This window comes from Anser brachyrhynchus, assembly GCF_964034855.1.
Source record: "Anser brachyrhynchus genome assembly, chromosome: 20".
NCBI lineage: Eukaryota > Metazoa > Chordata > Aves > Anseriformes > Anatidae > Anser > Anser brachyrhynchus.
Window position 1 is genome coordinate 5,266,853 of NC_137713.1, and position 27,716 is coordinate 5,294,568.

Genomic DNA, 27,716 nt, shown 5'->3' on the forward strand with positions numbered 1-27,716 from the left:
AAAAAAATCATAATACAATATTGGTATAGGTTAAAACTTTGTAGCACACAAATAACAACAGTTTACCTTCTTTGCTGGAAACACTCCCTTATTTAGCAAAAATGCAGAGTCCCCCCAACAGACTGGAGTAGTGTGGATGGAATGCTTACGTTACCTTTTTGCAAGTGCCAAATTACACTTAATTTCTGTTAAAGTACAACCTGAATGGCATAAAGTAATCCCACTCTTTAGTGAATAAATACCATCCTATAATGAACTGTTAGTCTAAAATACTGAGGGAAAAGAAAGAAAAAGATAGGCCTGTACATTAATGACCTCTTGCTTGCTATCTCCTTGTAGAAGGAGCTGGTAATGGGCAACCATCCCTTACCACTGCTACAAAGGTCACTCTGCAGATGACCTGATGGCAGCATCCTGTTGGCATTTGGGAACGCCATTAGCACAGAGTTTGCAGGTTATCTCCAGCTGAATGCTGGCTTTGCATACTCATGTGGTGCATGCATTCCTTTACAAGTTACAGTATTCCTGAAAAACTTCAATAATATTTCCACTTAGCAGGAAGACAGATTTTCTGTCCCTTCCTTTCGTATCCACGCTTTAAGCAAATGAGTGAAATAAAGGCCACAGGTGAGTACTGCTCCATTCGAAAACACTTCCTCCTCCAGATCTGTTCCCAGACACTGGCAGCTCCTAGTTTTAAGCAGGGAACAAAATTAAGAAGCTTTTCCTAATTAGTTCATCTGTGCTGCATTAGATTTGTGCTGGAAGGTTCCCAACATGGTCTGCTGCAATTATTAACAATGAATAGGCACCTCATAAAATACTGACACAAATGGCTTTCTGAAGGAACATTGGCAGGTTTGGCCACACCTCCTATAATTATAAATGTGAAAAGGTTTTCTGAGGAAAATGTTTTTTTAATGAAGGTCTCACAGTGTGCACTTGGGTTAACATACGGCAACCTGCAAATGAGGTTACGACGAAATACCCCACCTCCAGTCGAGCTCTACAAGCAGCCTGGGAAAAACTGCTGTCCAGACGCTCACGTCGAGGAAGTTTTATACAGATGAATACTGAGATTCTTGCCTGCAGTAGGGAAGGAGGATGTGACAGGCCCAAGGGTAACAAAAGCACCAACATTCAGGTGTCAAATACGAAGAATGTCTTTAAGGGAGCCTGTGGGGTATGCAAGAAGGGAGAGAACTCTTTCTCTCAAGGGACTGGAGATGATAAGGAGACAATCAAATCAAAAGAAGTGCATTGCCAATCAGAAATGATGGAGCCAAAGTACGTTTTTTAATTTGCAGAAAAATCCCTACTTGCAACATAACCTAAAAGCACTGGACAAGGGCCACGTTTCCCGTTTTTTCTTTCCGTTTGAATGCAAACCCCTTAAAGATACTGTCAGTCTGTGAACAGGCAGACCGTACAGATATAAAATACTTCTTCCCCAAGCATCATACAAAGGTTCACATAGTTTCTTTTCCTCAACAATTTCAAAAGAAGTCTGTGCCCACAGTTTGAAGACAAAAGGAAACACAGCTACAATTCACAAGCCACGAGGCTACTTACAAAATAAACTGCTCCGAAGCTTCCATGGCCAATCTCTCGGAGATCTGTGAAGAGCTTTTCTGGATCTTCTTTGAAGAAGAGCTCTGCAATTTCGGGGTCCTTCAGGCTGCCCGCTCGGCTGGTTGATGGCATCCTGCTGGGCAGTTAGCCGACCGACTATCTGGGTTTAAAGTGCTGCCTCAACCCTTGGCTCATCTGTATGAATGGAGCCTCTTCAGCATGGATCACTGCAAGAAAAAGATTGCAAGCCTTCACTGGTTATCCTCTGCTCAAAGACACGGAAACAAAGCAGCGGAGGAGCAGCCTCCACTTCTTCCAGAGCAAGCAAGCCTCTTACACGAAGCAGCGCAACCTATCTGCCGGGATGTCAAAGTCCCACCGAGGCACCACTCAGGTATTTATTTCTACAGAACACAATTTGAAATCAAAGCACAAAATGAGGCGCATTACTGCTCCAGCACCTGCTCAGTCCCCTGCACGGGGGTCAGCAGAATCACGGTGATAACCAGTTTGTCACTAGCGAGCCCGTATTACTCCAATATCCCCTCCCTGAAGAGTTACACATGCCATTAAATTACTGGCTGCACTTCTTGAAGTGGACCACAACCGCACGTTCAGACCCCGTTAGGGATGCACGGAACCTCTCCTATTTACACCATGCATTTGCTTTCATTTAATGAAAACGCGTCTTGGAGCCCGACCATTTCATAATACATCATAAGGTTGTGCTCAAATCTTCCTGTGAAAAATCTTCAGGTAAAAGTCACACAGCCATCGCGAGTAAAATGCATGTTTTCTCATGCTAAGGGAAGAGCCTAAGTACTGGGATTTCCTCTGGGTTCCCCACAAATTGTCACCAACAAAACAAATCCTGTGTCACTGGCAAACAGCTACTCACACAGCCCACTTCCCTCACACAACCCTTATCTGGTCAAGACTTGTACTTCTTTTGATTCGTATTTTACACCTCAAATCTGCCCTTTAAGTTTTATATCGTTATGATGGAAAAAAGGCACTAAGTCTGAGTTTAATCAATCTATCAGAAGGCCCTATCTATCGCGGTCCGTTTTTCCTCCTTTCCAGGACAGTAAGAGCTCCACCTTTCTCCAAGCCTCCAGACCATCAATGAATCATTTGTTTTCCCCTCCCTGCGGAGCAATTCCGACAAGGATGGAAAAAGACATACTCCTGCATGTTTATGCTCAGTGGTACTCTCCTCTAGACAGTTGCAGCATGTGGAAGTGCCAAAGACTGCCTGCTCCTTGTTAGTTCAAACAACTGCCAGCACCGCTACAAGGAGAGCACGGTTGTGCGAGAGACAGCCAAGACGTACCTAGTTGTAATGTCTGCAAGGTTCTCCAGTTTTTCTCATGAAGACACGCGTGGGAAAGAGAAGGCAGAGCAGGGAAGCAAAATCCAGCATTTTCATAGCTTTCCTCCAAGCAGATTCAACAAGATTTATAACGTAACCCTGGACATGTTTCCACGATAGCCCACCCTCGGGGGCTGAGGAAAAAAACGGGATTGAAATCCCAGTGGTGGAGCAAGTACAAAATCCATGCAGAAGCCACGCAGCTGTTCACAGCTCTGCCGTACCCCTCTCACGAGCGTGCACAGGCGCATTTCGTATCGGTACCAGCATCGTTGCAGGAGCCTTCAGACCATTAGCACAGGACACATCCGACTGCCGATGGAGCGGGGCTGGGCTCACGGGAACAGGGCTGCCATCTCCCCACCTTCCCTTACATAAGGCAGTAACTCACGCGGTGTGGGAAGGGAAATCGTTAGCTGCCACTCAGCCCCTACCTGAAGCACGCTACATTTCTGCAGACTGCAAGGAAAGTTGGTTTTTGTTGTCGTTTTTCGTCCTTTCTTTCAAAGAAGCCAACAATATTCCACTTGATTCCAGTCCTAACAAGCACATAACACTGAAAGACAACTGTTTCGCATTTACAGCCCCGGACGAAACAATAGACAAAAAGCATCAGTCAGAGGAGGGAGAGAAAGGGGCTGGGGGAAGGGAGCTGATAACCAGAGCACACTCAGTGTTATTGAAGGAATGCTTCTTGGATCGACGGTAATGATGTCATGTTCCATCTTTTAAGAAGCATCAGATTCTTACAAAAAGGACATTGTTGTTCAAAAGCAACTGCTGCGATCCCAGAATGCCCTTTTCCCTACATCTGTTAGTCAGAGGGGCTAGGCTTGGATAAACCTGCTAATATGGCCAGCAGTCACATGGCCCCTCGAGCGCGCGCGTGCGAGCGAGCCAGCGGAGGAGAAAGCCCTGCACACACACAGCCCAGACCCAGCACGGCCTCCCTCCTCCCCCCCATCGGCCTCCCTCACGCCCAGCCAGCCTCCGGCCTCCGCTCGGCCTGCCTCCGAGACGGCACCCACGGGGCAGGCCGGGCCAGGCCTCCCCACCGCTAACGCCTCCCAGGCCGCTGGGCTCGCCGAGGTGCGCCTCCAAGTCCTGCGAGCATCAAGGCGGATGTTGTCATCGTTGTTCTGGGAAATAACCGCTGCTTCGAGACGTGCGAGGGTAAAACCACCGGGTATTAAAAACTTTAAGAGAGTAGGCCCAGCCGGGTGTGTGGCGCTATGCTCGTCGCTCTACCTGCTCACACGGACCGATAAAATGCATCGGTGTGAAGTCCGTCCTTAAGAAAGCTGCCCGCTGTTTCACTTAGTGAAGCACTCCCATTTTTTTAAGGATGCGAGAACACCAAATCCCCTCGGTCATTTTGCCCAGACAACACGCCCGGCTTGCCAAAGCCCGGCCAGTCCAGCAGCCGACACGCTCGGCCCCCTCGTACAGAAACGATGCCCGAACACTTTGGGGAATGGAAGTTAGGACAAGGACCGTGCGATGTGGCTATCACATTATTGTAAACGTATCAAAAATACAGATGAGCCTTAAGAAAAAAAAAAAAACAACGAAACTGCAACTAAACTGCACCGAAAATTAAATTACAGACCAGCAAGCAGCTGGTTTGCTAAATGACAGTCAAGTCGCAATTACATATTTCACATTCTTCCACCCGGGCTGTCTCTTTGCTGCAGCTCCGGGGTTGGCGCAGCCCTCCCGTTACCCGCAGTTGCTTCCAGCGGACGGGACCGGTCGCCTCATGTCGGTGGCGGAGGTCCGGAGGCCGGCCTCGTGCTGAGGCCGACAGACGGGTCCCCTGGGTGCCGGCACCGCTCCCTGCCGGCCGGGGGCATTTGGTGCGCACGCTGCAGCGAGGTGAAGGCCACTGCTCTGCCCAGTTGGTTCTCGCACCCAAACAAAGGAACGGAAAAGACATCTCGTGGTGTGCAACACTACGATCCCTACTTCGATCGGTTCCACTCGTAACCAGCCGAGGCAAAAAGGATTCAAAATAAACCAGGGCTCGAGCAAAGCACAGCTCCGGACCAACTCTATTTTCACATATTGGGCCGAACTAGATTTACTAGGTGGCTACCATTACTAGTGTAAATGGCACTGATTACAGGCCAAAATACTTTTATCAAATTACTTTCATCTGAACAACCGCCAATTAGCAGAAACTGCGTGCACGCATCCACAGAAGTCCATGAATAAGTAAGACGTCGCGTTCCCTGTAATCGTGGCCATGCTAAAAGCACACGCGCACACCTTGACCCGCGGCCCTAAGGAAGCTGGAAGGTGCGGAAGGGGTAAGACCTGTTCCCTTGGGAGCTCTGCCTCCCGCCTGCCGGGCCATCCCCTGCTCGAGCCGGACCCAGCCCTGTGACTAAGTTCCCCCGGGATCCTGCAGAGCACGAGCACAGCTCTGCTGTATTTATGTGCCTATTGAAGCCTTACGCTACAGAAACTCTAGAGAAATTAAGAGAAATAATGCTGGGTGCACGTTTAGCAAGGCTGGTCGGGCTCCCCCTGTCCACGCTGCATCCAAACACCCGACTGCCAGCAACACAGGAGCTGTTCCCATTAATAAAGCAAGGTGCTGGGTCTGTGCTGCTAACGAGAAGCAAGCCTACTCACCAAGACTTCCACCTACCTGCCGTATTATTCCTCGGTCTCACATCCAAACCCAGTCATGATGATGACTACAGGCATCAGGCTACACGAAGCACAAGTGCCTGAAAGCACTTCCAGTTCCTTAAGATGGTTCAAAAGTTCGTAGAAACCCAAACGTGACAGCTAATGCATAGGCTGGCTTGTAGGTTATTAGCATTAAAAAGCAGCGCACGCTGTCCATACAAATGAAGTTTCAAAGAACCAACATATTCAACATCCTTCAGCTTCTCTAAGTAGGAATATTATAACCGGAGTTAAAGAAACATCACGGGAGCTCGAAATGGAAGCAGCGAGCAGATTTATGCACGGCAAAGCAGCCCACCACCCTCTCTCTCTCCATTTCGCTGGGTACCAAGGGGCACACTGCAAGGGCTCCGGCGATGGCTAACGAGGACAAGAGGAATGCTTTCCTTCATTACTGACCTATAAACAAGCAAATATTTGCCGTTTGAGATGTAAATCTTGCTTCACGTTATAGTCATCTGCCACGCGATACACTTAGTACAGCAAAACTAATAAAAACTTACCTTTAATATCAAATGTAGGTACACTAGATATGTCTCCCTGATAATATGTGCATCGGGCTTAAAGAGCTGCTCAGGAGGCCGCTTACAGCACCTCTGATTTTTAGGGCTGCACTCTACTGGCAGAGGCAACACGGAGAATATCCAGCACAGAAACACTCCAGTCTTTGACATCCTCCTCAACTAAAGCTGTGGCACTGGGGTAACAAACAACAACACAACCCACCACCATCATCATTTGGAAACTGGTATTTAGTTTTTATTTCTTTAAGCATCTCCATTGCATGCAGTGCAAACACTTGCTAAATTTTGGAGTCATTTCCTCTGCTAGGACCTAATGCAAAAGCGTCAAATAGATGGGCAACGAGTGCATCATGCCACTGTCAAAAGAGGGAAAAAGGATCTTCTCACTTGCATATGGGTCAGATCCAGGGAGTGTATGAAGCTGAGATTAAATTATCCTCTCAACACACTATTAAAATTTTCCTGAATGGCTTCCAGCTGACACGAAAAATTTCCACCACTTTCATAAATATGGTAAACTGGAACTATTGAAAGAACTGACTTTGATTTTTTTTTTCTTTTACTTAGAATTTATCCTAAAACAAGAGTTAGATGGTAAGAATGCTTAAAATACCAACTCAGAAATTTGTTTGATTTCAGTACAGCACTGAAGGCTTGACTTACAATCCCTGTATATTTTTTAAAGTAGCAGACAAAACATTGTTAAATACAGTCTGAACAGAAACACATAAGGTAAAAAAATAAGCTACATTATAGAAAGCAAGATGCTGATTGTACACAAAACGTGAAGCTGTCACTATTTTTGCATTTTCAGACAACTTCCTAAACAAGAACCCCGCAGCATCCCAACCAGATACACAGCACGTGGGAGCTGTCTGCTCACACGCCGCGCAGGGCAAACCTCGGCTGGACTTTGCAGAAAGAAGTTGCCCAGCAGGTAGAGGAAGTTTCTTCTCTGACTCCCACTTGAGCTGCCAAAGAGGCTCTCCCAGCTCACAACTACGTAGCCCGGGCACTCCATCACTTGAGCAAGACTCCACTATCGAGCCCAGGAGGCTGAGCTCGAGCTGTTAGAAGGCCGACAGCAAAATACCCATCTACAGCACCACAAAACGAGGCCACAGTGCATGCAAAGAGAAGGCAGCGCGATGAACGGCATATGTAGCGTCTGTGTCAAGACATAAAAATGGTTTGTGCTGCTTTGAAATGCGCTCTCTTTAGGCAAAAGCACTACGTTGCTACACCCACCCCTCCAAGACACGGGGACGCTAGTGTGGCGATTTGAGTCCAGCCTGGTGGCAGAAGTGGAAGGGCAACGCAGCTTGGGGGCCTTCCACAAAATAAGCTGAAGGTCCACCATCAGAAGAAATGAACACATCGTGCCCTCCTCACACCAGACAGTGCTGAGATATTGCGACTTTTGGAATGACGCTGCTACCTGGGACTTATTTTGTGACCTTTATATAAGCTCTTCCCTGGGTATCAGCCTTTAAAACTTTAGCCTGATGAATTCCATGAACGGAGTTCCTTCAACTGGAAATGCAAAGCATTTATTCATCCTTCTGCAGGTCTCAGCACACACAGGGACATTCATCCATTGGGTTTACCACTCTGAAAGTACATTCTTGATCACTGTGCCCAATTCCTCCTTCCAGCAAGCTTGCCCAAACTATATATATACCTGTTACCTGATTAAAAAAATAAAATAAAATAAAATAAAAAGTCCTGCCAACCCACCAAGTGCTGTAAATGTTCCTTAAAACATCTCTCAACACAGGCTCTGGCCCACCCAGTCTACTCTTTTTTCCCGTTTTGATAAAAGCAGAGAACCTCTCCAGTGGCTCAATGTGTACTGCACGCATGGAAAACAAGTTGTCCTCTGCTCACAGCAGAAAAAGACCGTTTCCTTGAGCAGCTAAAAATCAGTTTCCTGTCCATGCTCAATTACACTGTGGCAGATGGTATCAAAACAGGTGCATTCTAGGTGACTCTCACAGCGGAAAGCCTATCAGCATCTTCAAGCCTCACAAAACGGACTGATTTTAGCACTCGATTCATGTGAAACCACACACCGCAGACTGCTTGCGTACTTGGGTAAGCCTTTCCCATCAAGCTAACAACATGCTTCTCCTTCTAGTTCTGCAATTTGGAAGTCTTCCTAGAGTGGTAATTAAGGGAAAAAAAAAATCCCAGAAATGAAACAAGAAAAACCTGGAGATGCAGCAAGTGGCATTTGCTTCTCCGGTGCCCTGGAAGAGGGGCAAGAGGCACTGAGGAACATCTTCCTTGGGATCCTGCTGGCTGCCTTCTGCTGTTTAGTAGTGAGCTGCTGCTGAGAAGAAAAAATGCTGACAATGTCATGAACTTGCCCTTCTCATCCATGATCCTAAAATCAATTGTTTTTGGAATGCTTGTTCTCCACCAGGACCACCTGCCATTAAGGAAAATGGGAGGTGCAGATGGACGGTGCTGTACCAGAGACTGTTAGGAAGGCGGTCAACATTCAGGGAAAAAACATCCAAAATGCTGTCACTGAACAGAATGAAAAAGGAACCACCCTGAAAACTGTGCCAACCACAGGCAAAACAAAGACACCTGGGAATGGGCTGATGAAACAGGAATGCAGACGGTAACTGTGGACCATGGAAAGCCCCACTGGAACATTATTCTCCTCTACATTGGCATGTGAGTCTCGAGCTTGTACTTGAGAATACATACTGAAGAAGGGGAAAGAAAAGAGAGCCTGTGTCTGCGAAAGGCCGAAGCAGGTGAGATCTCACAGCCTCCACAAAGCTCTACAACCCCCCATGTACCTGGGTAAGACAAGTGCTGCTTACTGCAAATGATCCAAGGTCCTCCTTTGCAGAAGTTTACAGCAAAGAACTGCCATAAAATGCTGTCCCCTTTATACCTTTCTCATTCCCATCTGTATGTATTTGTAGAAGGAAAAGATTATAAGGGTAAGAAGAATTTGTAGCTGGGTATTGTGGTGAGTTCTGGCAGCTTTTTGTCTGTGTGAGCAGCTACGTTCAAACAGCCTTTTCTTCCCCAACACGATAAATTTTTCTTCTTCTGACAAAGCAAGCCTATCACTCCTGTAAGATTCCTTTTTCTACTTTAAGAAAAGATTTTTGAGGAACGGTTCTCTCCTGGAAAAACCTCTTTGCAGATTTTTTTTTCCTTTCTTTCTCTGCTTCGCTACCTGTATTTTTTTCTTGTATTATACTTCTTCACAGAATAGCCTCAGGAATATACTTTTATCTTAGAGTACTGCTTGCATTTCCCTTATACATGCACTTGTACACTGTGCGGCTTACTTTGATTTCCTCTCAAGATTCTGACACTAAAATGTCCATCATAACTCCCTGAATTACTTACCCCAGCACACTTTCTGATCCAGTTGAGCTGTTCTGCTTGGATGTTTACTTTCCAGGAATGTCACTAGCAAAAGTCAGAATGTTAAGTTTCCCATAGCTCAGCTGACGAGCCCAGGATCCGTGCTTCTGGTTTGGGTGCAAGTGTTTATTAGGATGATCTGCACCGGCAGTAAGCCAGCAGTGATTACCAAAGCAACAATTAATTACCCTGTGCTTTCCATTTTGTTTTGGGTTCTGTATTTCTACTACTTAAAATAGTCAGAAAAGATAACTATCTAGGTAAGCCTGTTCCCGTGCTAAAGACAGATACTCTGAAGAAACTTAATCTATTTTCACAACAGTTACACATACCAGTTATAAACAAACAAGAGTACACCTAACACTGTCGGCAATCTTGGAAATATTACTTTTGTTAACTGGCAATTTCTGCAGCGTCACTCACCTGAGAAACACAGAATCTGTCACTGATCTTACTGCTTAAACAACACAAATAAAACACCTTATTGATGCAGTTGAAAGAAACATTAATACCAAAAAGCATCCTGTGTTTTTTCTCCTTATTAAAGCAAAAACATCCCACTGGATCAAAAGTTAGACCTACACAACAGCCGAAGAATGGCCAGTGTTTGTTTCTCAAGGACCAATGTCAGGAAAGCCCAGGAAGCGCTAACCATACCCTGGCATAGCCAGCACTAACATCTCCCGAATCCTTTTGCTTGTGATAGTTCTGGTATATTTATTATGAAGGTCAGCTCTAAATTTAGCAATTCCTTAGGCTAGCAAAGCTATGAGGAAGACAACTGGAAAAAACAAAATCTTCTGCCGCCTTCCTTAGCGGTTCATTAAGTTCTCAGTAGTCGCCAGCTACTTACCTTTACTCGGGGAAGCATCGCACCAAAACGTGTTCTGCACTGAATCACCTGCAGACAGCTCGTGCCCACGTCTCTCAGCTGGCACTGCAATGACTGAGGAGCGTGAGGTTTGATGGCTGCAGTGCCGGAGATGCTGCTGGCAGCTCACCGGCCGGGAGAAGGTTGGTGAGCAGCCAGCTGATGGGAGTCCATCGATTCCAGAGGCAAAAATACTGGGAAACTCCAGCTGCCCATAAAAAAAACTACTGCCAGATGTCCTAACGGGACTAGAGTTTAAGGAAACCTTTTCTTGACCCCTAACCAATTCTGCCCCAGAACAACAAGTATAGTAAACAAGCAAATTAGCTGTTTTGGACTCAGATTCAGAACTAAGCCACTAAAGCCCACAATATAGGCAATTACCCTTGAGAAAAGAAGTAATTAAAAAGTAGCAGTATCATACCCAGTTTTGGAAAGGAGGCCTGAAAGGAAGCAATTCGAAGTCTTTCTGACCAGTAAGTACAGGAAAACATTTAAATAAATAAATTAATAAATTAAAATAAATGGTGCATGCGATTGAATTCGGTGGGACACATGGGACACAGCTCCAGGTTCTCCCTGAGCAAGCAAACGTGGGGACACCGAAGCCAGCAGCAGGGATCTGGGATAGAAATTAAATCCAACTGAGAAATCCAAGAGAGAACTGGAAGAGTCTGTGGGAACAGTCTTGTAAAAAAAGAAAGCAATCCAGCGAACAGAACAACACAACCAAACCCGTGGCAGCCAGGGGCCTTGGGCGGCCGCCCATCTGCTCTGCTGCTGGGCTGCAGGGCGAGGGGAGAGCGAGGAAGCCAAATTACTCGCACAAACGTGGTGACTTGGCTCTGTGAGAAGAGCAGGTATCACAGATCATGCATCAGGAAAGCTGGTCCTTCAATTAATCTGTAAATTAAACATCACTGAGCTACGAAGATGAGCAACTGTCCCAGAAGCTTGAAGTAACTCCAGAACGACATCGGCTCCTTGCAACAGGTCCTGCTCCAGGGAAGCACACACCGAACTGAACAGAACTGACTGAGCTAATATATGGGGGAAATAACATCCTAATCACTTGGTGACCCCGAGAACTAACAAGCCAAGCAGTTAGGCGCTAGACTATTTGTCATTAAAATAACAGAACAGAGAAGGATCTTCAAGAAGTACTGAGCAAGGTCTGGTACACAAAATTATTCTGAGTATTGGTTTGTCGTAGGTAGAAACCAAACCACCTCTGGACTGAGAGCTGAAATACCGATGCAAAGCTCTGAAAAAAGCAAGAGATCAGATAGATGATGAAACGCTTCAAGGGAAAAGGGCCTTGCAGCCCCTGAGCAACCACAGGTACAGTGCAGAACCTGCAAAATATTTGCAGGTAAGATCTCAAATCAGAGAGGGAAAAGAACATAAGTTATATTTAGGGCAGTTGACAGTACCAAAAATGATACAAGAACCATAAAAAATAACGCGAATGAGCAACAAGACAAGAGATGAAAGTTCCCAAAGTAATGAGTGATCAAACACACCCCTACTCCCAAACTAAACATAACTCACAAGAAATGAGCCTTGGGCAGACAACTCAATGAAAATAATTGCACGATTACATGAACACAATGTCAAATTAAAAAAAAAATAAAAGAAAGAAGGGAAAAAGAAAAAGAAGAAGAAGAATCAATTAGGAAAATAATATAGAATTTCTGAAAAAAAAATTAAGAAAATCTCTGCCATGGTCTGCTCCTGGCTATTATTCCCCACTCAAATCTACTAGCAATAAAATCAAAGTACAGTACAATAAGGCTTCATAAGTACGAAATCATAAATGTCCAAGAAGACAAACTAAACTCCATGAGAAAAGGTGTAAGAGTTAAAAACGACACATAAGAAAGTCATGTAAAGTGCTCTCACTTCAAGAGCAAGGGGACAGTCCATAAAATGTAAGAGCGGCATATTTATAACGGTGAAGGAATTCAACCAACCAAGCTATAAAGCCTAAAATTAACCAGCAGAAAATACTGCAAAGGTACTGAGTCCAAGAGCTATAAACACTGTTTTTTAAACTAGACATTTACACGCGTAAGAGCATCCACAGACAGGTCAGGTAAGGTATTTCTGAATGCTCCTGGCTCTGCTGATGCACCTAATCGTTACCCACTGCCAGAGACAGAAGGCAGGACGAGACACAAACATTTCATCAACACACTTTGTTATGAAAAAGGTCAATTTTGTTTAACACGGGAGGTTATAAAACATACTGCTACCATCACATCCAGAGAAGAGGTTTAACGAAAGGCCGCACACTAATAATGAGAAAGTATCTCACCAGGTTCTAGTAACACGCATGGACACGATGGATCTTCATTACTTAATACATGCTGCAAAGCTGTTTAAAAAACAGATTACCAGCGAAAGGCCATTCTGCTCCTTATGAAGGAGTGAGCAATCTAACAGAGCACACTTCCAGGGCATTAGGAGTTCAGCAAGGATATATGTATAAGGAACACACATATGCATATATAACACATAAACGCATATCTAAGCTTCTTACTCCACTTTGCAACTTAAAGCAGGTTCAAAAAGGTAGAACGTATTTCAGCATCAGAACAGTTTGAAACTCCTGCAGCCGTGCAATTTGTTCTGCCACATCCTCTGCACCCAGTGGAGAACCTTTGCTGAGCAGCACGCACCCGGAGCCCAACACCTCCGTTCCTGCTGGAATCCCCCAGGGTAATGGCAACCGGTCCCGTTTTTCTCCAGCTCAAGCCGAGTATTTATTCTTCCTGTCCTCACATGACTGAGCAGGAAAACTTTTTAAATAGCACACAGCAAGAGGATTAGTCAAACAACCTAAAACCGAAATAAAACACCAACAAAGAACATCTTTTTCAAGATTTTACCTAGTTGAGGCAATGCTTCTCCTGCAAGTTCTGCAAGGCCTAGATTACTTCTCTTCCACTAACAAAGAAGTAGCTTTCAGTGCCTATTAAGATAACAAGCACACCCTCATACATTTGGTGAGTTTTATTTGGTTTCATGGGGGAAAATGTTTTTCTTAACTACTACACACAACGATTTGGGTGCCAGTGGCTCCGACACAGAATATGACTCCATTGGATAGTTAGGATCAGAGGACTGAAGGTCTTGTCAAGTCCTGTACCTGCTATTTTAAGCGACTATACAACAGAATCCAGTTATCAGCTAATGGCTAGCTCCCTGAGGACTTCTTAAAGCCATGACCCTGACTACAAGGCTGCTCCAGAACCCCATTCCTATTTGATTAGGAATCGATTTAATAACTGATTAGGAGTGATTTACAGTTTGTCTTTATTATGTGCCAGTTTACACTGATTCACTCTTTTTCCTGCACTGTCTTTAAAGCTTAAACAGTTAACTCTCTTCCCTTATCAATACTGAGGGATAAGGGCAAGTACAGACATGTGCTGTGTCTCCTTTGCTCAAAAAAGCGGGCCAGTTCTGCCTCCCTTTACAACACATTCACTTCCCAGACCATCCCAGCAGTCCTTCCACACATCTGCCCCAAACTAAGCATTTTTTTTTAACATCAAAATTCTCCACATCTGCACATTTCCCGGCCACACAGCATTCAGTTTTACAATCACCATGTTATCAATGGATATACTCAAATCTTTCACATCCTTCCATTTCTAACTGATAAACCAGTTTTATATAGGACGTTTCTTGTTACTGGATGACCGTGCACTTTGTACAGTCCCATTTACGTTTCCACACATGGGGACAGCCACCCCTTTTAACTTGTCCCCGGGTCTGCACGTGCAGAGGCCGGGTGGGAATACAGAGACCTCGCTCCCCTGGCACAGAGGGAGGTATGTGGTTTGTTTACCCAGAAATTTCGGGCACGTCTGCCGAAATTCCATAAAACTGGAAGATTTATTGCAGGAGCTCTGACGTCACTTTCACACAGGAACAGACGTGCCGGCAGTAAAACATGAGATCGAAGCAGGAGAAGTTTGTACCGGCCTGCTTCCCCAAATTCAGGCAGTCACGGGTTTGTGTGCTAAATTACAGCTGTTCTGATTGCTGACATCTTATCTCTTATGTACTTATATACCCATTACCATAGTAACCAAATTCCTCAGAACATATAATGTAATTTTTCTATCTAGTGTATTAGAACAAAATGATTAAGGTTACAAAGGCAAGCGCTCCAGAATTAGAAGGTGTCAGAACTGAGCCTGCCACCCCCCTTGCCAACCGACCTCCGCTCGCTGCCTCCCTCCCCACCTCCCCAGTCACCTCTTCTGCAAACCTCCGGCTCCATTTCTCCGTCAGCCGTAGTTCCTCCGTCTCCGATCCCTCTGCAGTCCCCATCTCACTACTCTTCTTATTTCCCCTCTCTCATCTGACTTTTATACCTCCCTGCATTCACACCAGGCACCTTCCTCCTCCACGCTGCCTGGGTGCTATCCAGGAATGATTCACCGCGCACAGGACAGAGATTCCCGACAGTCTAGGAAACGGAAACGAGAGCCTCTACAGCAGGGAAAAGTCCTCCTGAGCCCTGCAGCCCTGGGCCTGGCCAGCACCAGCAGCTCCAAACTGCCCACGCAGCGCCCGGTGCTGCTTTGCACCGCTGCTGCCACCGCACCGCGTGCTCCGGGAGCGCCCCGTGGGCCCCGCTAAGCAGCAGCTGGTTTGCAAATGCAAGGAATCTCTGTGCTGATGAGCTTATATAAAAATTAAGCTGTGCGTTTTACCAGCCTGTATTACTGTGATCTCTGTGTGCCACCAGGAAGGAGATACATCCATGGAGTGCCCAAGTGCTGTGGGTCTGTTCAATCCCAGTACCTGCAGGCTCTGTAAAACTGAGGAGAGGAATGACTTCCAGCAAAATATGCCCAGGAAATCCACCAGAACTCGCCTCACAGAGGGTTTACTAAAACGTCCATCAACCCATGGACTTAGGCACCCAGTTGCCTAACTGCCTCTCCACCAGAAAGACAGGTTCAGTCATCATTGTGCACACGCTGAAGGTAAACGAGGACATCTTTTCTCCAAAAGCCTGCTTTCAAAAAGCTAGCTGGCTCTTTCCTTGTTTTGGCAGCATTACTAACTGCCCTGAATATAAGGCACGAAAGAGGTAGGGGAACATTTGCACCTGAAGGAAATACTTGGAACAACTCGGAAGCAAGGTCCACAGAGCAGGTTTTAATGGCCAAGCTCCATTCTATGCAGGTTGGCCCTGACTGGAAATACTTCCAAAAATGTTCCTCCTGTACAGCAACTCTTCTGCTCCCAAGCAAGATTTCTTCCCAAGCTGCACTTTCTTCTGGACTGAAGCGAGAAAGAAAGCGCTTAAGTTCCTTGCATGTACCTAGTACGCATTAAAGTATTTTAAGGCTGAAAAGGCAATTTCAGCTACAGTAGGAACACATCCATCCTAAATTTGACAGAAAGCTGTAATCAGAAATCGGTCTATTCCAGCAGCACAGATCCAAACACTTTTACATTTCACAGGTTCTTCGTGCGCTCGCACACAACGCTGCTTAATCCAGCTGTTCTCAGCAATCATTCACGAAAGCAAATGAATGAAAAAAAAAAAAAATCAGCGACCACTTCCGCTCCTCCCCTTTAGTTGAGGTGAACAAAATTTGATTGCTTCAGTCAATGGAGAAGACTATTTTCTGTGCCTTTAAATAAAAGGCTAATTGAGATATGGTGGACCCTGCTCTCACGTTGGCTCTCTGGAACAAGGTTGTCCTGCCTGCTTCAAGGACTCCGGCCTCAGCTTTTGCGTGAGCAGGGAGCTGCCAACAGGTGACTTTTCCGAGACTGACCTTTGAGAGATGCAGTAAAGGAACAGCACTGCAAAGGAAAAGCCAATTAAAATAATCTCATACCCCTCCTTAAGCACTCGGTACTGGCAGGACCGAGCTCGAAGCCTGCGCTTTGCTGGCTGGCAGTTGTGGCTCTTGCGAAGAGTCTTTGGTCTTGAGGCAGTGGCTTGGCCAAAGCTGAGCGGTGCAACTCAGAGACACAATCACACCATCGCGTGAAGTACGGAGGCTGATGACGACAAAGGAGCCACTGCCCAGAGCTGTAACTGCTCCGTGCAGCTTGAGTGGGATTAAGCTGTGTGGTCGGAAGGGCTTCCTTGTGACTGTCCACCGATACGCCACGTAAGGGTCTGGGTCTGGCAAGATATGGAAGAAGTAAGCCATCAAGGGACAAGGGCAGCCTGGGAACAGCCCCAGGAGAGCAGTGGGACAGACCTTGCTGGGGGATGTTAGAAGTTTTCAAAAAGACATTGCCTGCTGTGGTTTAGTTTTTTGTTGGTTTTTTTTTTTCCTAGAACCAGGTCTTTGCATTCTTTCTCCGCTTTTGTTTTAGCAGATGGGCCCAAATTCACACAAAACACTACGCTTTTCTCACGACACCTCCCAGAGACCCTCCTATTTTCCTGGAGGGTTTGGCGAACACTTCTACAAAACAAGAAAAGTTGGCTGCGCTAGAGTTCAATACTGTCACCGTTTCTGTCCAGGTTCCTTATGATGCTCCTCATTCCTAGAGTACCAAAGGATCTGCCTTACAGTCAGCTCTGACAGCAATGAACTAGTCCTTATTCTGAGGCAGAAAAATCTAATTTTCTTAAAAAGTAAGTGAAAAATGCTGTGATGGAATTAATGGAATTTTGCTAGAGAAGACCAGCTGTTACCTAAAGTCCAGCTTAATTAATGATAGCTATCCATATTTAAATTTTATCATAACAGATATTTTATCCTGAGAAGCAATATTAGAAATTTTGTCCTGCTGAACACTGAAAGCTTTAACAAAGAGGTTTGCCTTTTGGGATGGAAATGACGGTTTGCACTGCGGTTGACGGTTTTTAATTGTTGGTTCAAAGTAAAATAAAGCCATATCTCTGAAATAAAGACGATTCATTCTGAAGCTGAAACGTTATTAGCCGATGGTATTCAAACATACCATCACCACAGCTTGAAGCAAGCAGATCACAACCCAGATCTATTGTTTCGCAGCCTGCAGAATGAGGAAGATGGCTTTGCATGACTAACATCAACCAACCGTGTCAGCGCAGCAGGATGGGTAAGACCACACCTACGGTATCTCCATTCACAGGTCTTTGGCATTTATTCTCTTACAGTGGGTCTGGAGAAGTGTGGCAAGGTCAGAACACGGTGCTCCTTCTCCTGTTCTTTTATTTTTCAGCACTTTATCCTAAGGAGGTATTATTCAACTGGCAAAATTGCAATGGAACATCAGAATAAGACTTTCATTACAGACACTTAAAAAGCACCTGATATTTGCCGGGTGCTTAGCAGAGTTGCAATAAACATTCTTAGCTTACAAACAAGATGTAAACTATGTGAATAAGAGGTGACCTACGATCACACAAGGTCACAGCAAAAACAGAAAGGCCTGATGTCCAGTTCCTTATGCCAACTGTTAAATGAACAAGGTCTGGGCTGTTTTGTTTGCTTTTTTTCCAAGTTTCATCCAGTGCCCAGCTTATTAAAACAAGGAACAGCATTATTTACCTGATTCTGTGCTACAGCTTTGCAGAAGAATGGATAACTCACTGAACAACAGAATTAGGATGGCTAGCATCTTTTCACCTGAGCCCGGCAGCCTGTATACGACCAGAGAACATGGTGGCTGAAGGTTGCCTCTGCTGCAGGAGCTGTTTAGAGGCAGATGTTAGTGAATTCCTTTCTCATTATTTGGATTTCAAGAGACAAGCACCCACATCACAAAAATAAACACCACCACCACCTTCATATCCTTTTGGCAGTTTCATCAAAGCAGCCAACTACCTAAACGGGCACAGAGAAAGTGTTCCTCACCCCTGGAGGCTGTCTCTGAAGGGCACTAGTAGGGTGTAACAGCAGAATAAGGTAAGAAATTTTTGCACTATTGCAGTCTGCACTGCACCTATTCTAGGGATAAATAACATTCCAATCCCCACAATCTCCAAGGCTGTCAATCTGACACCTTTTGTGAATGCTAACATCACGCGTACAAAGAACTTTCTTCTTTGTAGGTTCTAAAACATCTGGCACGCCGTTTCCTACTGGTAAGTGAACAAGCAGCATAATTTCATACCTGGCAATTTGAGGCCTCTTTTTCAGCAGTTTGGAATGATGGATTATGCTTTTTGTTTGTCAGGAGGAACAGACAAATTAGGGAAAAAAAAACAGCCAAGTTTCAATATTTAAAAGGAAGATCTATTTGCTGACTGCTCCTGTTGGCTAATAAACCAAGGGGAAGTCAGGTGTCCATTTTACACATGCTAAGGATCTTGTATTTTGAGCAGGGAAAGTAGGACAAGCCCCGATACCTCGGGCAGATACTGTCCTCACAACCGGCCAGCAAAACGCGAGAGCTGCTCGCTCACATCGCATGCAGCCCAGCTGCACAGGGAGTTACCGAGAACCCAACACGCCATGCCAGAAGACAGTATTTACTTTTGGGACGCGAGCTATGAAGAGCAACCAAGAACTCATTAAGGTTCCTGAACACACCAGGGCAAAGAGCATCAGCTCCAGCCCTGCTCGCTACCCGAAGTTCTTACTGCATCTGGACAGCTTTTTGGAGACCCCAACCTACCTCTGAAGACCAATACTCAGAGTTTACATCCTCCAAATACCGAAAAACACCTCTCTGCACATTATTTTGCAAAGTCATTATGACTGAGCCCTAGCCTGGAAAAGAACAGTGTGTTGGTGCTTACGTGGGCTGCATGGCTCAGTACGTGGAAGGCGGTGGCTGCTCGGCCACTGAAGGGCTCCCGAAAAGCAAGAAGAACTGGGGGACACCTCCAACTCCAGCCTGGTTGCAGCAGTCACACCACCGGGTTTGGCTGCTCCCCTGACCCCGGCCAGGGCTGGCAGTAACCTCGGTGGAAGGCTGCTGGCAGTACCATGATTTCCTAAAAACTCCATGGGATAGTTCTCTGGGAGGAACTAACAGAAGCGTGGCAACAAGCCACTACACCGTGCTTGCTTCCATGTCTCCCAAATAGTGAAAAACAAAGAAAAGTTATAGTAAAAGACAAAAAGATTCCTGAGGCAAGGACGTGGATATTTAAAGGCCTTGGCTATTTATAAAATAGCCATCTACTTGCATCTGGCGCACAAGAGGCATCGCATCCTTCACTACCTACAGCACGCAAGGCAGGAAGGAAAGTTTATTTTGGAGAACTTGATAGTAAGAACTGAAGAGAAATAGCCGTGCTTCCTAACGCTCTTTTTTCTATGAAACTAATTCCTGCTGTAAAAAGTCAGCTTGAAAGCTCCTTTCAAAGAAAAAGGGGGCGGGAGGAGAGGAAGAATCAGATCTGCTTGTTTTCTCGCATTTGAAATTCCGGTCTCGTCCCCTGTTTTGTTTTCCTGGAGGACGCCGGAGCGCGGACCTCGCAGAATGATGACATCACACGTCCAAAAAAAAAAAAAAAAAAAAAGCAAAACCCAAACAAGAGCAAAGGAGCTCTCTGGCAAATAAAAGCTTAAACTTTCGGGCTGCCTGCAGTTGTTAACGTTTGGACAACTCACAACTCCACATGTCCGTGCAGAAGAATTTCCCCTTCGGAGCTCCTGCCCATGAGAGCAGCCATTCCAAAGCGGATGGCGACAACCCTGATGCTTTCCAGGCCAGGCAGAATAAAGTGAAAGGTGTTTAGTTACTGCTCGCTATAAAGATACCTCGAATGCTACCTTGTTTTATGTTTGTTTATGCCTGTTTTATTATTGTTATCAAGTTACACAGGCAAGTGGCTTCTACCACAACGGAACAAAGCAGAGCGCAGCACGTCTAAGTCGCTGTAAATTTGAAACTGCTCTTACTTCAAAGCTTGATAAAATTATTTCTTCCACATGAGGTAAGCGTTCTAAGAAGCAGCTCTCTTGCAGAGCAAGTACAATACACTACACCAGAGACGGGGGAATGTCGAGATGTGCATGCATGCAGAAAGCAGCATCTGCAGCAGGAAAGCCCTGCTTCCTGCCGAGAAGAGACATTCATACCTTGTCCATGTTTATTAAAGCTCAGGAGAGGTCCGTGCTAGAAGCCCGTGAGCTGACTGCCCCACGTCACCAGCAGATTTATCCTTCAAGTCAAACCTGAGCTCAACAGACCGACATGGCTGGCAGGCTCAGAAATAACAGGCTTGAAGTGAGAAATATCTTCAAAATCTTTGAAGAAAATCTTCAAGATGCTTCGTGGAGATTCAAGGCACCAAACCAGATGCTACACAACCATCTTCCTTGCTCTTAACAATTTATGACTTAATTTTAAACAAAAATACACACACACAAAGGAAGAAAAAAAATCCAGCAAAGCAAAAAGAAACAGGAAAATTATAGAATTAAATATTGAATACGTGGAGGTCACATGGCTCCACTGACAGCTACTGAACAGCACAATGGTTACAAATCATTCCAGAGCTCTTTGCTTTGATTTTTTGGTAATTAAATACGAAATTAATGAGATTGCCATCTCCACCTTATGCAGAAGCTAATCAGTATTATTAGCAGCCTGCTCAATTCAGGCAGAATACTAATAGTTTCTCCAAACAGCAAAACAAACACGGCCTTGCTGTTAACTTAGGGACAACGCTGCAATGATAACATCAGCTAACCAGGGACTGCTCTCAGATGTTGTCCAGAAAAAGCTTTTTAAAGATGCCATCATACCACACCTCTCACACCTCCCAGAACTTACAAGTCCTATTATTACCAGTCATCTTCTACCTTGAGAAATCCCGGCAAAGCAAATGGTTGGTTTCAGATAAATGCAACCACAGATTTCTGTGAAGCAGCTGAAGCGTTCTGCGGAGTTTGACTTCAAGTCTCTGAACAATAAAATGGTAAGACACTGGGATACGCTACCTAAATACTGCAATATCCTGCCCTAATCATTAAAAACAAAAGACAACCAACTGCCATTGAGGAAGCATCGAAAGGAGGTGGGAACTCTATTCAAGGGAAGGAATTTTACTCAGAAGTTTCAAGCCTGAGACCTGTTATATCACACGGACCCAGCGAAGCATGCTGTGTCCTGTTGGGTTACCTCTGGAAACCAGTCAGGACAGACTGACAATGACCATCGCTGTAATTCTGTTTATGTATTTACAGAACATACTTCAGTGGTGAGGCCCTATGTGTCATGTCCTTAGAAATGCTAATCACGGGCATGAAATCACATATAGAAAACCCCTAAATCAGCAGGTGCTCGATGCCTCCAAACCAGACCATAAGCAGACAAGTAGGATCACAACTCACACGATACTCCCCTTCCACTCATGCGGGGCCGTACCACCCTCGTTTCTCCAGCCCCTATGTAAATAGGTAGGTAGATTTTGCAATGCACACGCTAAATAGGTAGGAACAATTTCAAACTAGCACAGGTGGTATTAGTTCCAAAGCTAAAAGCAGATCTTCACAAAGAAGAACTCACTAAATTGTATACTCCATGGCTGTGGCAACACCAAACAGAAATCCCTCAGAAAACCAAGGTCCTGCACACTGAGCACTTCCACACACGGGCTCAAATTTCAAGGCCTTTATGCTGCTTTGGTTACTCGAGTTTTAAAATAATAGAACTGAAGCAATACAATCCTTAGCTTGATTATTTCCAAATAAGCCACAGCAATTTTACTGCGCAGATATGTTTTAAATGAATACCAATGCTGTAAACTTCTCTGCGGAGACCGCTAAAGCAGAATCCAGAACAGATGAAAAGTTTCTTGCGAAGAACTGAGCCCAACGCTTACAGACTCCTGGCAGGCACAGGGGCTCGAAGCTCTTCTTTCTTCCTAGCACATCAGGTGAGAATGCTTTCGGCTCTTTTACCGAAAACATCAGCACGTAATTGCACTGCACAACATCTAGACCCTTACGGAGATTTGAGATACAGCTGTGGTAGGGGCTGCACAGAGAGGATAAAAGGATACACTCTGCCCCCGCAGATCTCCATGAAGATGTCCAGACAACCTCCACTTCTTGCAACTGTACACACACAGGAATATTTTTACTTAGGTGAGCAGTCCGCAGTTATCCCTGGGTGTGACTGGCTCCCTGAACAAAAAGATCGAGTTTGCTGTTCATCAAGTTTAAGGACTGATCGATGGCATATTTAAGGCCCTTTTCACACTTACGTACAAAAAAAAGCACGAATCAGGCAATGAGTCCCATCATAGTAACGTACCATATTACAAATTTCAACATTTATCCAGCTCATTCATGAGCAACATTAAATGACCATTGTGATAAGAAAAATCTATAGTGAGTATGTGTAGAAACAAAAATCCCCTTGCAGGCTGCGCTACGAGCAGGTCAGGCACTTGAGGAAGATCCGGGACACCGGTGTGAACCTGAGGCTTGAGCTGTTCCACCACACCCCACGGAGCAGAGCCCAAGCCAGCACCCCAGCATCTCCTAACCTTGGGCTTCTGCTTTACAGCCTAGAGGTCCTGCAGGTCTGGCTGGTCAGATGTTAACCGGGAGCCAAGGGGACAAATCCTTCTTCCTCTGTCACCAGCAATGCTGGGCAAATCACTCATTGCTCCACCTGTACCTCCCTGTCCCTGCCGTATAAACGTGAAACAAATATGTATTCAACGCTCATTTCATATACCTTGAGCTTTAAGGATGAAATTAAGAACTGGGGATTACCATTATCACCCTGCCAGCTCAGAGCAAAGTATAAAAGCATCGCATATTTAAGACAATCTTTCTGTATTACAGGTTACTTAAATTTCTATTTGTGTATTAATATTTCATTTCTCCCCATATTAATATTAACGATATCTATTTCTAGTTAAACATAAAAATATTTGCGATACCTGCAAAACGCAGTGATTATGCCAGTTTATAGCCACTACAGTTATTAGCCTTCGATACCAGAGAGAGCAATGGGAAGACTGTGAAAGACTACGGGCAGGAGGACACGCACCCTGGTGCTGGACCAGCCTGGCTGTGCTGGCCCACAGCCATCGAGTCCTGCAACAGGGGAAAATACAAGGCAGTTGAAAATATTAATTCTATTAATTCACACTTTATTTTAGGAGATAGGGGCTATTTAAGAAAAAACACCTGCCAACTAAATAAAAAAATTTGAAAAATGTAGGGGCTTTTCCAAAATATGGGGGAAAAAAAAAAAGAACCACTGATATATACATCAAAAACTGACTGTCAAAACATTTCTTTAATAAACTACAAATCATTCTTTAATTATTTTTTAAGCTTTCCTGACTAATTACAAGCTAGTGAATATAAATCATGTCCTTTCTAAGTAAACAATTGTCATGTTATTCTAGTACCCAAAGCTCTCTGCTTGTTATTGTCAAGTCAGGAATAAATCTTTTGTCCAGTCTTGGTTCTGCAAATCAATTTAAAACGTGTATTGCAACGCAAACCAAAGTAACAGCCTGGGTGAGGACTTGCTTCTTCCACGAGGTATTTCGCTTGGAACACAAAGCTCACGCAGAGACCTCTTCTTAAGCCTAGGCCGTTTTCCTCAGCTAGCAGCTTCCAGCAGCACCTTCTGGTCCCGGGGCAGGGAAATAACTGCGGTGACCGTCCCCAGGTCGACGGAGCTCAGCCCCGAGCATCCTGACAAAGCCTTCCCCCATCTCCAAGGGCACGACTCGGGGACCCGAGGCTTGTGGAATGGCGATGCTCTAGGGTTTGTCTGCCCACATAGCGTGTTCACCGAAGGAAAAATAATCTCCCGTTCTCCTCAAAGGACAGATGATCAGCATTCAGATGGGTTTGCCTGCATTCTTGCTGCAAAACGGGCAGGTCCCGGCAAGAATTAACACGAGGTTCTACCACACACCTCCAGCCAGCGACTAACCCAGTTCTAAATACTTCAAAGCAGGAGTTAGAGGGGTTTTGCGTGGAAAGGGAAGAAGGAAAATCAAGCCAAAAACCCAGGTAAGAGTTCAGGGTTTGCCTGTATGGCAATTAACCTATAAGAAAAATGGAGCTTGGCATTCTCAGTAAGGCACTGCCTCTGAAACGCGTCATTATTTCCTTCCCAACTTTGATATGCACTTCTAGAAGCCAGCAGGAGGTTCTGCCGAGGCCTAGGTTACCTTCTTTTCTAATTAAAATGGCAAATGTTCACAAAAACCTCCATCGCAGAGCCTGCCTCCATACAAGGGTGTACCGAGGAGGTATGAAGTGGGGTTTGTATCGGTTCAGCTGGTGCCGGGGAAAATCCCATCGCTGCGACACATTTAGTCTTTATGGGTGGTGGGGTGAGATTATTAGGGTCAGACCAGCGTGTAATTCTCAAGGCAAGGCTTGGATAAGCAAAGAGTAACAAAAAGGCCCCAGGAGACACGGGAAGGCAGAAGACCCTGTGCTGTATTTGAGATCTACAAAGGTAGAGAGCGAGCTTACCCAGGGTACAGGGTCAAATCCTACCGAAATAGATTTCAAACCCAGGGTTTAACTAGTTTGCTATCTAGGCCAAGAAACAGTTCTGGAACGCATTTAACACAGTTTAATTGCATCAAATCGTGGCTGGCCCAGAACTGATTTTAACAACTGTCAACTGCTTTTTGGAACAGGCAAAGCCAGAGGAATGGAGATCGCGGCACAGAGTTCGCTCCGCGAGGAGCGCAGGGACAACCCAAACACCCGGAGCAGGGGAGAAGCGAGGCGCATTCAAATCCCATGATCTCTCTGCAGATTGGGTTACAAGGAAGTGGGGACTGGGAGGAGCTCGGGCAGCGCAGTGACAACTGCAGGCTGCGACCGAGGAAACATCTCGCGCTGCCAGGGGGACACGGCTTGAGAAATCCCAGTCACCGACGGTTTCCCACGGAGAAAGTCACCGCGCTACTTACTGCACACGCTCGTGGCCTATTTGAGAAACAGCGCTGGCAAAAATAACCTCTCCTCTCGTCTCCTTGGCTGGGGCAGGGAGGAACAGGCAACGATTAAAAGGGGACCGAGGCGGGAAGGAACAATTGCATATTAAGAAGGGGGAGGGAAACCAAAATAGCGAACATGTGCAGTGCCACATGCGAGTCTTTCCAAGAAATCCCAGTGCAACAGCTCCCTGGGAACGGGCCCGTGGGTCTGTTACGGCCTTTGAGCAGTGGCATGGCAGGGAAAAGGAAGGATTTGTGGATGCTTGGACAACAGGCTGAAAACATGGATGGGGAACAAGCCCAAAACTGTTAGAAGAATTGCTCCCTATCCTTTCTATATACGTGCATCCGCATATTCCCCTTTCCCAAGGTCCTGGACCCCAAGGCTTTCCTCGGGTTAGAAGTCAGCCCAGAGCAGAACGAGCTGAAGCTGAACCGGCAGCACAAGGAGAGGTGCTCATCCTGAAGGATGCTGCCACTCGGAGACCCGGTGAACAGCAGCGGACTAAAGGGAAGGAAAAGGGGTTCTAGGTTTAGCTGAACTAAGAGGAAGACGGAAACCAGCTTTATTTGCATTTTAAGAAAGCGAGTAAAACACACGTTGGCTTTCAGTCCAAAAGCTACCAGCAAAAATCTCTGCGATTAACATTAAACATCCCAATTCACTTTTTAAATATGGCTTGGCATCCCCGACACACAGCAAAGGCTTCTAACCAAATTCCGACACCGCTCACCCACACTCTGACAGCAGCCTGCCCTGGAAGCACCCTACTCTTGATGACCACAGGAAAAAACTGTTCTTATAGAGTTACATCTCACCCTGATAAAACATTTGCATGGCTGTACCCAGGACTGCACTAAGGGTCAGCAGAAGATCAAAGGCACAGAAAACAGGAGAGCCAAGCTTTAAAGTTCTGTGATTTTTCCTTTTTTCCCCCAAGATCTAAGTTTTCCCCCAAAACAAAACACTTTTAGCCTCTTCCACTCTAAGGACAAAACCTAATAGCAGAACTTGTGCTGTCACCCCATCCTGACCCCTAGAGAAAAATCAAAAGGGTTTCCAGCCAAGCAATACAACAGGCAGAGCGATCACCTCCTGTCCACTCCTATTAAGAAGCCGTCACCTCGTATTAACAAAGTCTGCTGGGCTGTCCTCACCGTACCCCTAAGAGAAGGGAAAGAAACCCTGTCTCCAAGCTAGCAGGTAGGTGCCTAACCAAATCTGCGTATCTGGGCTCAGCACACTGATTAAACTGGTGAAACTTTTCTGTTTTAAGAAAACTTCTTGCTGCTTTGGCAATTTTGTGGTATGTTTACAGTGGCCACTTTGCCTTTTCTTCTGCCAAAGAAACCAGGAAGATTTAGCAGGATGTCAAAAAAAAAAAAAAAAAAGTTGTCAAGAGTGTCCAGTGTAATTATTTCTAACAAAGTATTAAAACTTTTTGATGGCTTCCCTTTGGTAATTTCAAAAAATAATAATAAAAAAGACTGACATTCCAGCGATCATCAAATATTAAAAAAAAATGCTTTAAGAAACCATGTTTGGAGCACCCATTATGCTGCCTAATGTCTAAGGACCTTCAGAAAGTCTTTCTGCCTCCATGTTTTGTGCTGTAAATGAGCACTTAGATAAGGAGGGAGGAATATGGTGTTAAAAGCCACCCGTGCTTCAAACAGCTCCCCATCCTTCCCTCCTGTATTGTGCACACTTTTCCCCCTCAGATACTTTGCACTTCACCTCTCATTTCACCTTTTTACATTTTAGGTTCTGTTTTCACTCTTTATGTTGCAGCTCTGCACAGCTGAGCTCCCTCCGGAGCTTCACACGAGGGGATTAGTTGTTTTCTGACCCTTTATCCAGTGGATTTTTTTCCAGTCTCTTCTCCACGCAGAAATCAATGTGGGATGATCACCTCCTCTGCCCATCACAGAACAATAAAAACAAAGAATCCCCAAGCCTAGCTACTACATGTTTTGGAGAAGGTGCCACCGAGCACCTATGTCTGAGTGCTCCTCCTGGGTCCTGCCGTGGTGGCAGGCAGCACAAGCTCCATCCAGCTGCTGGCTCTCGTGCAGCCCAGCGCCCGCAGTTGTCCCCGCGCTCACCGGCAGCGCGCTGAGCCGGCCCAGCTCACCAAGCCAGCACCAAACCATTCGGATTTCTCCCAAGGTCAGCCTTCTGCTGGTGCGGCTGAAGGGGCTCAGCTCAGGATCAAAGAGCAGAGTCGCTGGCGTGACACTCGCGGAAAAGCAGGTGGGAGATGGCACCACACAACTAAACCGGCTTTTAGCGTTTCAGGAACTCAACGGAGAGCGCAGGACGGCACAGACGGGGGATTCGTTCTGCACCATTCGGCCAAGAACGAGCATTTTGTGCAGAGGAGTAGGACACGCTCATGAGATGTAAAAGGA

General features: G+C 45.6%; 1 protein-coding gene across 5 annotated transcripts in view; it reads right to left on the reverse strand.

Annotated features, from left to right (window-relative positions):
• The window catches only part of TAOK1 (TAO kinase 1), a 72,828-nt gene that overhangs the window by 41,271 nt on the left and 3,841 nt on the right, over positions 1 to 27,716 (reverse strand). For 2 of the 5 annotated variants that reach the window (XM_080563299.1, XM_080563303.1), the window contains exon 2: positions 1,573 to 1,799. In XM_080563299.1, coding sequence (XP_080419425.1) covers positions 1,573 to 1,704 — 132 coding nt within the window. In that variant the 5' untranslated portion in view covers positions 1,705 to 1,799. Of the gene's footprint in view, positions 1 to 1,572; positions 1,800 to 2,905; positions 3,351 to 22,862; positions 23,404 to 27,716 lie in introns of those variants that run through there. The other 3 variants (XM_080563301.1, XM_080563300.1, XM_080563302.1) reach the window with 3 other exon arrangements.